The sequence below is a fragment of the Malania oleifera genome, chromosome 4 (genome assembly GCF_029873635.1).
Source record: "Malania oleifera isolate guangnan ecotype guangnan chromosome 4, ASM2987363v1, whole genome shotgun sequence".
NCBI lineage: Eukaryota > Viridiplantae > Streptophyta > Magnoliopsida > Santalales > Ximeniaceae > Malania > Malania oleifera.
This window is the reverse complement of record NC_080420.1, coordinates 99,855,031-99,872,120: the sequence shown is the minus strand read 5'-3', so window position 1 is coordinate 99,872,120 and position 17,090 is coordinate 99,855,031. Positions and strand designations below refer to the sequence as shown.

Below are 17,090 nucleotides of genomic sequence, written 5' to 3'. Positions count from 1 at the left end.
GGATTGAATTATTCATTTTACAAATAAATGTCAATCAAAAATAAAATAAAATAACCAGGTAGATTTAAAATATAGTTAAAATCCAAAAAATTTACAAAAAAATTTAAAAGATAGTGTGTTTAAAAAATATTATCGTTGAACATTACAATTATTTTTCTGCATATTCTCCATTCATACCATGTAGGGAAAATCAACTAGCAAAAAGGTTGCACTAGAAACCACCAGAGGAACAAGCCCGGCCATCAAAATTTAAAGTTCTCATACAGAAATAATTTGAATTAACATAATTTTGTTCTGTTGTTTCTCTTTCAAGCAATTCTGGCTGCTTCAACATTATCATAAGATATGAAAGTTCTCAAACACATCATCCATCCTAAATCAGCAAGGAAAATTAAAATGCTGCATGCTGCATTTTCAACCATGCAAGTATGGATGATCCAAACTCATTGAACTAGAATTATTAGGTATGTCAGTTCACAACTTGAAAAAGTACGCAAAAAATAAATGACTGAAGGATAACATCATGCAGCAAAGAGAGTTTGAATTCTCTTGATACAACTGTTAAATGCTTCCCTGTAAGTCCAGTAGAGAGTTCCAGAGAAAGGCTTTTTCTGGGGATGCCTTACTCAGCAGTGTCTTCAGGTCAAGTGCTCTAACCTTCTCTTGAAGTTCAATCCCTTGGAACTCAAAGATGCGCTTATGCACATAATGGAAAAATGTTAGGACCTAACCAATCCAACTCGAGCATGGTTTTAAAACTCAGCCACTTGACTCAAAACTTAATGAAGCTAGCTCAACTTGGCAGTATTTTGATGCAATTAGATAAAAGTATCAATTAGACAATAACTACAATGAATTGAATGCAAAACTTGACAAGTTAACTTGAAATCAGTAGGACCATGCCAACCAAACCAAATAGTCTGCAACCCCTTCCAAATTTTGAATTTTTTTTTTAAAAGGAAAAATTCTTAACAAAATCAAGGATGAATTTGGATTCGTAGTTAAAACTATTGTACAGGAAGACTTCATTGATTTGGACCATGAACAAGAAAACAAGAATTTCATTGAAAACAAAAAACACCCAAAAAAGAATAAAATTTAATTAGCCATTCCATGCTACAACTCTGGCAAAATTTTTAAAACTTGAATATTCATACTATTTGATCTCAAAGAGAGATTCATGCATACTGTAGCTAATCTTCAAATTTGAACAAAAAGATAATAAAAAGAAGGGTTCTACAGTAACTATACTGGAAAATGCAAACTACAAATTAGTATATATATTATAATATCCATACAAAACCATGTTTTCTATGCGACAACGCACCAACTGAAATATATGTTTCAAATAATGCAAGTTATACTTGCATTTTTAGGAATTTAATAGTGAGAGAGTGGCTTTTTGTGCAATCAACTGTAGCAATACATAATCTTGAGAGCAAAAATATGGAGCTAGCTGAATCCATGACTATTGACACCTCTTACCTCAAAGATCCTGGATAGCACCATTGCAGTGCACAACTAACAAAAGATGAGAATATAGTGGTGCAGTTATTGTGGTGAGAAGTAATCTAGAGGCACTTCCAAAAGTAAACAACGCATTGCTCAAACCCATGATGATGCAAAGCGATGCCCAAAAATGCAAATTACGTTTCAAAAGGCATTATGGAATGAGCAAGTAGGAGGGAACAAAATTATCAAGATGTGCTAATGAAGACAAGTTTTGACAAAGATGCAAGGAAACATGTTTGTGCAATCATTGCACTTGGTTTTATCACACTGCTATGCAATTTCATGCTGCCGATTTAGTATTTTCTTTTTCAGCCATCTCTCAAGCTAGAGCCTAGAGGAAATTATGGTCCCGGTATTATTCCACCAAGACCACATAAACTTAGGACTTCCCTCATTAAAGGTAAGATAGGTCTGTTAAACAATTATCACAAAGAATTTAAAGCTTCACAGATGGAAATGAGTTGCACCATGTTGACTAGCATGACTCATGAAGCTGAATCAGTTTAATTTATTGCTATTCTTTAGGAGCTGAATCAGTTTTATTTGTTGCTATTTTTTAGGAGCTGAATAAGTTTTATTTGTTGCTATTCTTTAGGATTATAACCCTTTCTTCATGCTAATTTTTAGGCACTTAGCTGTTATGTTCAACATGTAGCAGATTTTTCTGCAATTTGATTTTCATTATGCTGTATAAATAGATAATTTGTTGCTCAATAAAATTCAGTCTTCTGCAGTCTCTAAATTAGTTTCTCTTATTATCTATAGTCTCTGTTTTTTAAAATATCCAACAAATTGGTATCAGAGCTATAGTCTTGAGGGACCTGTGAGATTGAGAGAGCTCAAACACAACAACCTATTCAGAATGAATTCAGAAAATTCATTCACAGCAATTGCACCTCCAGTATTAGATGGAACAAATTATCAGATGTGGGCTGTTAAAATGGAAGCCTATCTTGATGCTAATGATCTATGGGAAGCTGCTGAACGAGTATATGAAGTTCCACCCCTGCCAAACAATCCAACTCTTGCACAAATCAAAAATCAAAAGGAGATGTAGCAAAGAAAACCAAAAGCAAGAGCAACCTTGTATACAGCAGTCTCATCCACCATTTTTAACAGAATAATGACATTGAAAACAGCCAAGGAAATTTGGGATTTTTTGAAGCAAGAATACAAAGGAAATGAAAGGGTCAAAGGGATGCAAGTGCTGAATTTGATCCAAGAATTCGAGATGCAAAAGATGAAAGAATCAGAAACAATCAAGGAATAGTCTAACAGACTTCTTGGCATTGTCAACAAGGGAAGACTCCTTGGTACTGATTTTTCTGATTCTAGAATTGTTCAAAAGGTCTTTGTCACAATTCCTGAAAAGTTTGAGGCTACAATTTCATCTTTGAAAAACTCAAAAGATCTGTCAAGCATTACCTTGGCAAAATTGTTGAACGCAGTGCAGGCACAAGAACAAAGGAGGCTTATGAGGCAAGAAGGATCTGTGGAGGGTGCTTTTCAAGTCAAATCACAGAACAACAATGGTGGCAAGAACAACAATGGTGGCAAAAAAAACAAAAAAAAAACAGAACAAAAACAAGCAGCCTGGAGGTTATGCAAGCAACAACAAAAAAAGAACAAAAATAGCTAGAGCAGCAACACTCAAGTCTTTCCACCTTGCTCCTACTACAAAAAAAACAAATCATCCACAGAATAAGTGTTGGTGGGGGCAAAATATAAGATGTCACAAGTGTGGTCAATTAGGGCACATGGAAAGGATATGCAAGACTCAACAGCAACAAGGAGAAGCCAAGGCTGCTGAGGATCAACCACAAGAGGAGCAGTTGTTTGTGGTATCATGCTTTGCCACCAACAGCTCCACAAAAAGCTGGCTTATAGATAGTGGTTGTACAAATCACATGACTTATGATCAAGAGCTCTTCAGAGAGCTTGACAAGACTGCTATTTCTAAAGTCAGAATTGGAAATGAAGCACACATTGCAGTAAAAGGCAAAGGAACAGTAGCAATTGAAGGCCACACAGGTCTGAAATTAATTTCTGATGTTTTATGGTTCTGTAAACAAGTACAAGGCAAGACTTGTTGTCAAGGGATATGCCCAGATGTTTGGGATAGATTTTTTTAAAACTTTTGCCCTAGTTGCCAGGTTAGATACCATAAGGATGTTGCAAGCTCTTGCTGCACAAAAAGGCAGGGTTATACACCAAATGGATGTTAAGTCGGCCTTTTTGAATGGATACTTGGAGGAAGAATTTTTTGTGAAGCAACCTGAAGGGTTTGGTTTTCAAGGACATGAGGAGAAGGTATATCGACTGGAAAAAGCCCTGTATGGTTTAAAACAGGCACCAAGGTCCTGGTTTAACAGAATTAATGCACACTTAGTGAACTTAGGCTTTCAAAAAAGTCTAAGTGAATCAACTTTATATATCAAGAAGACTGATGATGAAATACTTGTGGTATCTCTGTATGTTGATGATCAACTCGTTACAGGAAGTAGCAAGGACTTGATTGACAAGTTTAAAGAAGAAATGAAAGATGTCCTTGAAATGATAGACCTTGGGACGATAACATTCTTCCTTGGTATGCAGGCATGTCAAAAGCAAAATGAAATATTTCTATGCAAGCATAAATATGCAAAGGAAGTCCTCAAAATATACGACATGGAAGAGTGCAAGCCAATTACAACTCCAATGAATCAAAAGGAGAAGTTTTGCAGAGAAGATGGAGCTGAAAAGGTGGATGAAAGGCTATATAGAAGCCTAATAGGCTGCCTAATGTATTTAACTGCAACCAAGCCCGATATCATGCATGCAGTGAGTTTGCTATCAAGGTATATGCACTGTGCTAGTGAAATTCATTTACAAGCACCAAAAAGAATTCTTAGATATGTTAAGGGCACAATTGATTATGGAATAAGATTCAATCAAGTTAAAAACTTCAGTCTCCATGGTTATTCTGATAGTGATTGGGCTGGATGTGATGATGATATAAGAAGCACCTCAGGCTACTATTTTAGCTTTGGTTCTGGAATTTTTTCATGGTGTTCTAAGAAGCAAGAAGTCATAGCTCAATCCACAGAAGAAGCAGAATATGTAGCTGCTGCTGCTGCTGCTGTGAATCAAGCCCTTTGGCTCATGAAACTTATGACAGATTTGCATATGGAACAACAAGAAGGCACACAAATACTTGTGGACAGCCAAGCTGCTATTTCAATTGCTAATAATCCAGTGTTCCATGGCAAAACAAAACACTTCAAAATAAAATTTTATCTTCTAAGAGAGGTACAAATGGAAGGAGAAGTGCAGCTGATCTATTGCAAAACAGAATATCAAAGTGCTGATATCCTAACAAAGGCACTTCCGAAGATTAGATATGAATTCTCGAGGAAAAAGCAGTGTATGCAGCTCCGGAGTTGAGGAGGAGTGTTGACTAGCATAACTCATGAAGCTGAATCAGTTTTATTTGTTGCTATTCTTTAGAATTATAACCATTTCTTCATGCTAATTTTTAGGCACTTAGTTATTATGCTCAACATGTAGCAGATTTTTCAGCAATTCGGTTTGCATTATGCTATATAAATAGATAGTTTGTTGCTCAATAAAATTCAGTCTTCTACAGTCTCTAAATTAGTTTCTCTTATTATCCTTAGTCTCTGTTTTTTAAAATATCCAACACACTACCATGACTGATGGATGGAAGGAGTTGACGAACAAACAAGAAGGGAAATCAGGGTTTTATGCACACAAGAAACAATGCCTTTTTTTATAATAAAATAAAAATTCCTTAAAAGAATAAGAATATACAGCTAGGAGAATAAAACATCTCCTAAACAAAGTCTGGAAAATCCAGAAAAAAAAAAAAAAAAAAAAAAAACACAAATGAAAAACCTACAGACTAAAGAACAAAAGAGAACAGAAACCATCATGAACACACACTCCAACACATAACGCCAATCGTGCTGAATATCAGAAAAACTCACCCCCTTAAAATTCCCTTGTATCACACACCAAAGAGAAGCTAAATAATGTATCTTTTCATAAACCAACAACTGAGCCGACTTCTTCCCTAGAAAAATGCACTCATTACGCTCCATCCACAACCCCCAAAAAACTGCAAAAAAAAAGAAGGAAAAAACACATTTCCAAAGCACTGCCCCTTGCTTTTTCCTGCCGAATCCAGCAAAAGTCACTGCCAAAAAATCCTTCACTGTCTTAGAACTCATCCAACATTCGCCTAAAATACCAAATAACTTATTCCAAATACTCCCAGCATAGTCACAATGAATGAACAAATGCGATGATGATTCTGAACAATTAATGCAAAAAAAGGCACATGAATCTGGAGATATAACCTTCAAAGGTCTCCTAACCTACAGCAAGTTGTTGGTATTAATTCTATCAATCGCAACCAACTAGATAAAAGCCTTAATTTTAAAGGGGGCTTTGGCCTTCCAAATGTAACTATAGAGACGAAAAGAAAAATTTGACCTATTCAAAAAATTGCAAAAAGATTTGCACGAATAAACCCCCCAAAGGATCCAAAGACCAAGACCACCCATCCTCTAAAGAAAAATGACAGTTATTCAACAAGATAAGCAAAAAAGGACAGCTCTCCCATTTCCTTATCATTTAACAATCTGCGGAAGTGGAAATCCCATGAAGGCAAAGCACCACTAGGATCAACAACAAAAGAAGAAATGGACTCATCCTGCCCTGAGCTTATGCGAAAAAGGCATGGAAAATAGGCGGACAAAACTACATTCCCCAACCAAGGATCTTTCCAAAATCCAATTTTACCACATGTACCCACCAGGAATTTAATATGGGGAATGAAGAGGGGAAACTCCAAGAGATAGCTTTCCACGAACTCTCTGGAGAACACAAGTCTCAAATTAGTATCCCAACCATTCTCATCTAAATCCATACTTTCAAAAACCAAAAGGGTTGAGTTCCAATACCCAGACCATCCTCCTATTTAGACGTACCCACCACTCCCCAACTAATCAGATGATCCCTACTGCACCCTACCCCTAACTAAAAATCCCTCAATACTCTTCTCAATCTTATTAGCAACTCCCACCAAAATATTAAAATTCAAAAGAAAATATAGAGGGTACTGGAAAAACAGACCTGGATAAGAGTAATTCTACCACCAATAGAAAGAAAAAAAAAAAGAACACCTTTCCACCAATCCAGCCTCTTAGAAACCCTTTCCAGAACAGGATCCCAAAAGCTAGTAGATCTAGGGTTACCACCCCGCGGCCCACCCCCCCCCCCCCCCGCGCGCGCGGGGAAAGGAACCCCAAGATAGGACAATGACCATTCCAAAACACTATACCCCACCTCCATATAAATCTCCCTAACATTCTCAACAGCCATATTGATAGCTGCAATACTGCTCTTACCCATATCAATCTTAAGCCCTGAAACCTTCCCAAAAACATGAAGGAGACCCAAGATATTCTTAAAGGATACTTTATGATCCTCTAGAAAAAGGATAGTATCATCAACAAACTGAAGGTAAAAAACCTTGACCCCCACTCTCCCCACTTTCAAGCATTTCACTAAACCTCTATCCATTGCCCTATCCACAATCCTACTCAATGAATCAACCACTAGAACAAACAAAAACAGGGAAAGAGGGTCACCTTGCCTAATCCTCTCATAGCCTTAAACTAAGATTTAGACCCACCATTTACTAATACTGAGTAGCTCACATTAAGCACACAGCCTCTAATCCAATGCCACCATCTATCTACCCTTCCTCAAAAAAAATTTATCCAGGAACTTCCAATTCACGCTATCATAAGCTTTCTCAAAATCTAACTTAAAGATGATATCATTCTTCTTCCTTCTTTGAATATCCTCCGCAACCTCATTAGCAACCAAAATGGCATCCGCAAGTTGCCTCTAATCCAATGCCGCCATCGATCTACCCTTCCTAAAAAAAATCTTATCCAGGAACTTCCACTTCACGCTATCATAAGCTTTCTCAAAATCTAACTTAAAGATGATATCATTCTTCTTCCTTCTCTGAATATCCTCCGCAACCTCATTAGCAGCCAAAATGGCATCCGCAAGTTGCCTACCCACCCCCCCACCCTCCAAAAAAACAAATGCACTCTAAGCCTTAAAAATAGTCCTATCAAGCACCATACTCAGCCTATTAGCTAACATTTTAGTGATAATTTTATAAACACTAGAAACTAAGCTAATAGGTTTATAGTCCGAAATAATAGATTTATTTTCCTTCGACACTAGAGTTATGAAAGTGGAATTGATACTCTTACTTAAAATCCCATTCATGTAAAATTCATTAAAGACCTTAAGCAAATCATCCTTAACCACCTTCCAACAATCTTGGAAGAAAGCCATATTAAAATCGTCTAGTCCTAGAGCTTTATCCCTCCCCATCCCAAAAACTGTGGCCTTCACTTCCTCTACCTCAAAACGTCTTTCCAACCAACCCATCCTCCTCTCCAAATAAAAGGTCCCACCTTAAACCTTCTCAATCATAGGTCTGCTAACATCCTCCTCACAATACAAATTAGAATAAAACACTGTGATTTCAGCAAAAATTTGACTCTGATCGGTTATAATGACCCTCCCATCCACTTCCAACTTTGATCAAATTCTTCCTCATTTTCCTTGTCGCTATCCTATGAAAAAATCTAGAATCACAATCCATCTCATCATATCTGATCCATTTAAACTTCGTCTTCTACCTCCAACTTCTCATTTCCATGAAAATCACCTCTTCCAACTCATTCTTCAAAGTTACTCTTCTCATCTCTTCCTCCCCCCAATAGATATCTTCCACCTTCCTATCTAACTCAACCAAACTCTACTAAGATACTAACCTTTCTAAACCTTAAGTCTCCAAACACCTCCCTATTCCATTCTTTCAACTTCTCTTTTAACCTTTGAAGTTTTTCATGAATTTAAAGCCTTCCCAACCTCTTTCAACATCCTCATTACAAGAATTCCTGGCTAAAGGTAGAAAGTAATTGTGATTCAACCACATATTTTCAAAACTAAAAGGAGTACATCCTCAAGCAACCTTCCTCGTTTCCAACAAAATGGGGAAGTGGTCAAAAGTGGGCATAGGTAAAATAGATTAAGAGAGATTAAGGAACTTGTCCTCCCATCCCATACAAAAAAGGAATCTATCAAGCATACTTGCCACCATTCTAGCCCACCCACCGGCCATGTAAAATTAGCATTATCAAGAGGAAGGTCTCTCAAATCACACTCCCTAATAAAGGATTCAAAACTCAGCATAGTAGCAGTAACTCTTGTCACCTCCTTTCTTCCCTTGGGGAAACCTCACCGCATTAAAATCACCTCCACAATCCAATTAGGAGCACAAAATCTGTACACATAACCAAGCTCATCCCAAAAAGAACTCCTAAAGTGTTGGTCTAGAAGGACCATACAGCAACAAGACCCACCACTATCCTTGGCCTCTCACATCTCCTAAAACAGAAAGAGAGAAAATCTACTAGACCATTCACTTTATCAATAGAGTATCCCACATTACCAAAATATCAACTGCAGATCGTCATGAAGGTACGCAGGCCCATTCCTTATTGCAACCTTCCCAAATCCCTCTAACTACCCCCCCCCCCCAATCAACATTCTCAAGTTTGGTCTCCTGAATCAAAACCATATAAGGGGAGTATCTAAGCAGGACCTCCTTTATAGCCCTCTTACATTCCAACTGACAATTTTCATAATTTCACTTCTTTACCTCCCTTCCCTCCCCCATAGTTAATAGAAGAAACCGAATTCTTAAATTTTTTCTGCACCTTTTTTTTTTTTCGCTCATAATTTTAGGACTCGCCAGCAATTTCACCTCAATTCCTACTGGACTAACTAATTTTAAATCCAGGTCCTCTAGGAGTTTATTTGGATTTGAATTGTCTCTCTCACTACCCCCCAAGCCCCCAGGCCAATACCAAAAATGCTATCCCCAAAAGAACCCTCACTGTAGCATAAAGTGTCCAAGGCAATAACAGATTGAAAAGAAAGGGGAAGAATACCTTTTCCAAATTTGGAAGAGTTCAGACTAGCCATAGAAACACTGCCTCTTCATCGTTACCCCACCCCCCATTTTTTTACCAAAGGAATATCAACAAAATCCACCATATCAGAATTAGGCTCAGGTAAAAGGGGCAAGGACCCCTTATCTATCAATTATTTCATCAGATTCAAATTGTGCCTAGTATCATTAGTACTCCCTTGCGCAGTTTTAGAGAATAATTGAACACATCCTTCCTCATGCAGTTGTGTGCTTTGTGTAGGTTCATCACCCTCTCCTAAAGCTTCCACTCCATCTCCTTCAAAGCTTTGCTCTGCTAATTGAGCCAAGTCTTCCTCTTCATACAAGGTTAAATCATCACTCAATTCATCCACCAACAATTCCTTCTCATATTGACAAAAGCTACTCATATAATATTCCATATTGGGAACCTCCTCAGCTCCTCTACCCCCCCCCCCCCCCCCCCCCCCAAAAAAAATCTTAGTAATCTCCGGCTCCCTTTCTGATGTCCCACTAGCTAAATCAAACGATAGTTGTGGCTCAGTCTCAAGTGGCGCAATCTAAGATACTCCTCCATCACCTTTGAGTCTTCCAAGCACGGTGTTTTTAATACCTCTCCACTCAATTTTCCTTGAGAGCTTTGTCTGCCCTCCCTTTCTAACTTCCCCTCAACTCCAATCCACCTCATTTACTCATCTGACCTAGAAGGGATACCCACTTCATTTAGTCTTAAATTATTAGGTCCGGAAGGTCTCATTTCCTTCTCTTGAATGAAACCACATTAATTACCCTTTCAACCCATCTGCAAACAACCCTTCTTAGCCCATTATTTAAATGCCCACATTTGCAATCCCCACTACCATCATTAGGGGAGAAATTACACCTGAATTGCCCATTTCTTCAACCCCTTAACAGCTGCTCTTTGAGAACTTCGTAGAATGATCTGTTACCCAAAAGCCTTTGAAACACATTATGTTTCTCCAAGGTCTACTCCCGATGAACTATGTTTTTGGAGCTACAACCTGCACATCTCATGATGTGGTATCCCTCAAAGTCAATAGATAGCTTCATCAAGACTTCTAAATATTTGTGCCATCCTCACTCTGATTTCCTTCTGGGACACGAAGTGCCTGCCTTCAACCTCCAGGATGCCACTTCTCAATACAAATAAACCTACCCCTCTCATTGATTCTCAGTACTATACAAATCCTGACACCCTCTCTACAAAAAAGAGCATCCCCTGCTCACCCATTCACTACTTCTAACAAACCTGAACACATCACCCCCAAGGATCTCAAGATCCATAAGAACTCCTCCAATCTCCCAGCAAATTCAGACAGCCTAAAAGCTGAACAGTCCAAGCGGTTAGCATTCAAAATTTTTCTCTCAATCTTCACAGTAGCATGTCCAACTATCTCCTTCCCTCCCCACATACCCATGAGCGAATAGGCAGCCAGAAAATAAACATTGTTCCATTAGGCAAGCGAACACGAACAACCAGCAAATTGCCAAAACAGAAGGTACAGCAAATAACCAGAAACAACCAACCAGCCTAGGTAGGAAGTTTGAGAGCCTCCCAAAGTGAAGGTAGAAAGCTCACACAGCCCTGCTAAAGATTAGCAAGAAATCGGGTGGGGTTGCAGAACCATCTCTAACGCTGAAGAATTCCAAGAAAATACTGTCAAAAACAGGGCCATTTCAGACTCTGAAAGTCGAAGAGGGCAACACTAATGGGGAACCAACCAGAATAAATCGCTGAAGGGTACACCAACAGAGAATCGACAGAGAGAGTCAGCGAGAATCCCTTAGAAGGGAAGGAATTGCTGAGATACACTGCTCCTGTTCGATTATCACAGCGAAGGACTTGCTGAAGTGAAGCACTGCTCCAATTCGATTCTCACAATCAAGGAAGACTTGCCACTATGATACACTAGGGTTCAAAAGAGAAATATCTCTGGAGAGGGTCGAGAAAAAAAGACGAAGCAAGGTGCAAAGAACAACCCCTTCAATTGATGAATCAAGTCGCTAACCTTCGTATCATGAGTTTCGCGACCTTAAAGAACTTCAGTGATGGAGTAACAACCACCACAATGTCCTCTTTGATTGCTTCTAAGTATTACTTCCGGCGACAAAGGAAAACAATTGCAGAGCGCTGTGCTAGGGTTCAACGCAATAAAGGAAGGCGATCAGGCTAGGGTTCGAGACAATAGGTACAAAGATGAAGAAAGATCGACTTAGGTGTGTGAAGGAGGGCTAGGAAATGGTTGGCGGAAGGTGGAGCCATCCTCGAGGACTCAAAAGCCAGGGATAGGGGCACCGAGAGGAGAACATAGAGTCCACTCCCGACTCGTCTCTGGAGAGAAAAATTTTCACAAGGAACATTGCTTATTAAAGGTGGATGTGTCAAAATCATAAAAAGTGGAAGAAACATGTATTCTTTGTTGGTGAAAATTGTTGAAGAGGTCAGAGAAATAAATGCTCAGAAGTTGAACTGATGATCATTCAAGTTAAGTGTTGGTTGGAAAATAATACAGTAAACACCCAATTTATTCCGGAGTCAATTTGTTGCTCGCTGTCTTGTTTATAACTTAAAAATACTGGGAAAATGGAATGCATAGAAAAAAAGTAATATATTTCCAAAAAATGTTACACTTTTAGCAATGACAGGAAATTCCATGGGAGGGGATTCTTAGACCAAAAGCAACAAGATTTGCCACAAATTTCATCCTTACTGAAAGCCTTATTAAGCAAGTAATTACATTTTTTAAAATTGCATAATGAATTTAAATATTAATATATTTACCATTTAGTAATTTAAATTCTTTTTTGCAGAGGGGTTGAAATGATGATTCTCTCATAAAATTGGGTGACAATAAATTTCAAGAGTATGGAGGAAGGGATCACGGTTGAACATATCATAGCTGATCCATCATGTTGGAAGGAATTAGAAGAAGGGTTAAAAGTTGTCACTCCTCTAACTTCTTTGGCTAGATGACGAAGGTAAAAAGCCTACTACAGTACATTATCTATGAAGCAAAGAAACAGCCAAGATTACAATTGCAAATGCTACCTGTAACATTGAAAATCGTTATAAATACTGGGATCTTATGCATAGTAGATGGCACGAAAACCCTGACTCTCCAACTCATGCTGTAGACTATTTCCTTTAATCCCTTATTCATTACCATAATATTTTTCAAGACATGGCAACACAATGCAAGGGCTAAAAAGACAATTGACATTCTTGAAGTTGAAATGGATTTTAAAAAATGAATTATTGAGGATCTGATATTTTAAAATTGATTTCTTTTTTTAAGTTTGTTAGATTATATAACTTATATCAAAAACTAATATTTTTTATTATTAATCCCTATCCACTCAGCTGCTGCACACAACCACAACAAAATTTCAAAATCATTTTGCAGATCAAGAAGTTTGTTGATGCAGTATGCAAATTTGGAACACATTTGGCTATACAAACTCCAACAAATTGAAATTCATATTTTGAGAAAGAATTGTCCATCTTCAGACTCATAGAAATTAGAGCACCTTTGATCAAATTCACACAAAACATAGAGAACTGTTTAAGGCAGGAAAACTAACGAGTTGGTCTTCATCCATTACAATCAAAGACACGTAGAAACAAATGCACGGGCATTCAGAAAAATATGATTGAGTTACTCTTGATTCCAAGTCACTTGAAAGAAAGGTACATGAACAAATTGCTTATCACGAAGAAAGAGCCATGATGACTTTGAAGGTGATAATTGAGTTGGTTATATGGCACACATGGAAGAGACAATTTGGAGACTAGTCAAATACCAAGCCAACCAAATGCCATTTGAATCTATTGAATTTATTATTCTAAAAACTTTTGTGATTTTCTTTTTCCAAATAATAACTAAATTTGGGTTGGTTCTACAATTCTTCTCTCCTTGCATTTTTAGAATTACAAGTCCAGGTGCACATATATCAGACCAGGGTTTCATTTAAACCAGAGTTGTCAAGTTCACCATACTTAATAGAGTTTGAGCAAAATCAAGTTTTCAAACCATGCTTAAGAGTAAATACCAAGGTAATCAAAGTGGAGCATAAATGTATTACCTTTGTCGACCACAACATGTAAGTAGCAGAAAACATTGCTTGTGCTTGGAAGTCTTCAAAATCTTTATCTGGAATACTTGAGCAGTACTGAAGGAGCTGCAATTCATTGTCCATGAAGTTACTAATCTTATTATTCATGCTATTTTTGTTCTCAGACTGAGAAGATACACCCTGCTGGTCAGCTGCAAAATGCTTTATCCAACAAAGGGAAAGGAAGCGACGATGAAGCCATAAAGCCTGTTTACAATGAATACCCTGAGATATGAAAAATAACACTAAAAATAATTTATGGAATAAATTTCAACTCTGCTAATGGTGCCATAATATCCCAGGAGAGACTCTTCTCAAGCCCATTGATGGTGGATATAATGGTATTTAAGTAACATTACATACAAGATCAATAAAACTGTAAAATATGGCCTTCTTGCACACACACATCAAAAAGGAAATGTCAAGAATATAGGGCATAAGATAAATCAGCAGTTCTATCGAAGTGAGAGATGAGAAATGGACTCAATATTCCCAATAGATTTGCACAGTATAAATAAGACCAGCTTTATAAATTTCCAATGGTAAAACACCAATAAAATCAAAACACCTGTACTATAGAAAATGAAATTGCGTGAGCAGCATCGAATCTTACTTGGATCCATTCAGGAAAACCATAAAACAACCCCATTATCATGTCAATATAATCTCAATGACCATTATAAAAAGCTCCATTGCCATTTACCTCTCTCCCTACGTAAAGTTTTATTAACATTTCGTCCCAATCAATCTCCTCCTGCAACACCAACATTGCCAAAAAATTATGAAACAAAGCTTCAATACTTGCATATGCAAAGTTAAACAAGAAGCAACAAGTACTTGATACAAAAAAGTTAATTTCATTCTATAGTAATTCAAGTAACTTCTTTTTCTTCTCTTTCTTAAGAAAGCTCATCTACTTTCGGATTTTAAAATTACATTAAACTTCCAATTTTTATGCCATGATTTGTCGTTATGATGCCAATTTTCTAGCTGCCTCTAAATTTAAAAAATGGATTTACACACAAAGTCATGAAAAACAGAGCATCATGGGCATCTTGTTATGCCTTAAGGGAAAAAGTCATTTGGTATACATATGATTATGCCATTTTTAGGTAGGATAAACACTTCTCAAAGAGTAAATTGAAACTCATCAATTTTCAATAAAAGACTAAGTTTTTCTATAATCCATAACAACAATCCACAGTGGAGTATGCAATATTCGCATGTACAAATTCTTAAAAAGAACAGCATAACACCACCAAGCTTGTTAAGCCCTTGGACAAATGATACAATCCCCTAGGCTTGCTAGTTAACATAAATTATTTTAAATATTCATAAATAATCTACCATAAAATTTAACTGTTTGAAAATGATTCAATTTTGATTTTTACAATATTTACACAGCATTTTTTTTGTTGTGTACTAATGAAATTACAACTTCTTTTAATCAGAAAAGAATAATTATTAATAGAGAAAGAATTTACAAGAATGAAGAATAAGAAATACTCCTAAAAAGAACAGAAAAGCAAAACTACAAACACATAATAATAATAATAATAATAATAATAATAATAATAATAATAATAAAGGGAGATTGAAATTTTTCACTTATCAATTTTCAATAAAAGACTGACAAGTTTAACATTTAAAAATTAAAGTCCATAACAATGATCCGCAGCAGAGTATGCAATAGTCTCAAGTACAAATCTACAATCCTTCAAAGGAATACATAACATCGCCAAACTTGTTGAGCCCCTTAGTTACAAATGATACAATTCCCTAACTTGCGAGTTAACATAAATTGTGCTTATATATTCTTGAATAATCTACCCCATAATTCAATTATGTTGGCAAATCATTCAAATTTTGATTTTTACAATATTTGACACAGCATTTACTGTTGTGTATTAATGAAATTACTATTTCTTTTGTTGAAGCTTGATATACATTGTTGGCCCACAATCTACCAACTTAGGGGCCATTTGGTATCACCGTCAAAAATTAAAGAAACTAAAACCACAAAATTAGAAACCAACAACCTGTTTGGTTAACATTTATAAAACTAATACAAATTAAAATATTAATTAAAAAATACTCATTTTCATCTTTAAATCAAATAATGTTATAAAAATATGATTAAAATAATAAAATTACAAATAATACGCATTAAAAATTACTATATTAATAGTACAATTTATTATAATTATTTTACTTAATTGTTCTACTTTCAAAACTTACTTTACGATAAAAATATTTTTGGATATGACAATTGAAAAATAGTAAAAGTATTTTGTAATTGGCTTTATTGTTCTTTTTTAAAATTTATGTATATTTTTATTATATTGAAATTTATATGATTATTTAATTTTTATTTTAATTTAAAAGTGTATAAATGAATAATTTAATCCAAAAAAATATTTCTAGAAATTAAATTTCTGGCAACAAGTTGCCAAAACAACTGAAAACCATAAAATTTGGATTTCAGTTTTTTGGCAAACAATTGAAAATTGGCATCAAAAGCAAAAGACTGAAAACATAAACAAAAGCATTTTATAATTTGTTTCTTCAATGTGGAGAAACAGAAAGCAAAAAAAAAAAAAAAAACATCAATTATACCAAACAGACCCTCAAGCTTTTAGGTAAAGTGGTTATCTGACATGGTATCAGAGCATTAATCTCCTCAAAATCTGATTTTTTCTGATATTTTTCCCTTGAAACTCTGATTTTCGTTTTCTTTTTTACCTTCCCCTACTCATCTCTCAAATCTGATTTTCTGTTTGGTCTGAAAGTCGTTTAAGGTCACTTCTCATCTTGGTTTTGCTGTACAGAATCCCTGGCAGGATGCTGTGTTCATGGTGATTTGCTGATGTGAAGTAGCTCTGTTTCTGGTATCTGCTGTTGCTGTGTGAAATTGTGTTTCTGTTATCTGCATTTCATTTCCTGCTCTTGCCGGCACTCAGTTCTAGGTGCTACCGACTATCAAAATTACAGCTGCTGTGCTGCCTGGTTGTTTATCAAGAGCCTGCAGTGCTTGTTATGGGCTGCCCACTTTGCATGGTAAAGTAATTCCTTGGGATGTTGGAACTTATGTTTCGTAGTTAGAGCAGCCCTCTTGAAGTTCTGAAGTTCTGCTCTCAGATTGTGTGTGCAGCCTGACTTCATATTGTTGCTGTGTTGTTCATTCCATTCCAATAGCATTGTGCACTTATTGTTGCATATTTGCGGTGGTTTTGATGGCCTCTACAGAAGTAATTTCAACTGATAATGTTAACGTACAGATCACAGCCATCAAATTGGCTGGATCATCCAACAACCTGCTATGGTCTCAGGCAGTACAAGTGTATATTTAACACCAAGGAAAGTCGAAGTGTTTGTTTGTTTGTTGCATTCTCCTCCA

General features: G+C 36.4%; 1 protein-coding gene across 2 annotated transcripts in view; it reads right to left on the bottom strand.

Annotated features, from left to right (window-relative positions):
• Window positions 1–238: 238 nt before the first annotated feature.
• Window positions 239–17,090, bottom strand: part of LOC131153551 (uncharacterized) — a 50,077-nt gene continuing 33,225 nt past the window's right edge. For both annotated transcript variants that reach the window (XM_058105930.1, XM_058105931.1), the window contains 3 exons: window positions 14,397–14,447; window positions 13,664–13,900; window positions 239–696 (listed from right to left, as the gene is read on the bottom strand). In XM_058105930.1, the coding sequence (XP_057961913.1) occupies window positions 562–696; window positions 13,664–13,900; window positions 14,397–14,447 (423 nt within the window). In that variant the 3' untranslated portion in view covers window positions 239–561. The remainder of the gene's footprint in view (window positions 697–13,663; window positions 13,901–14,396; window positions 14,448–17,090) is intronic.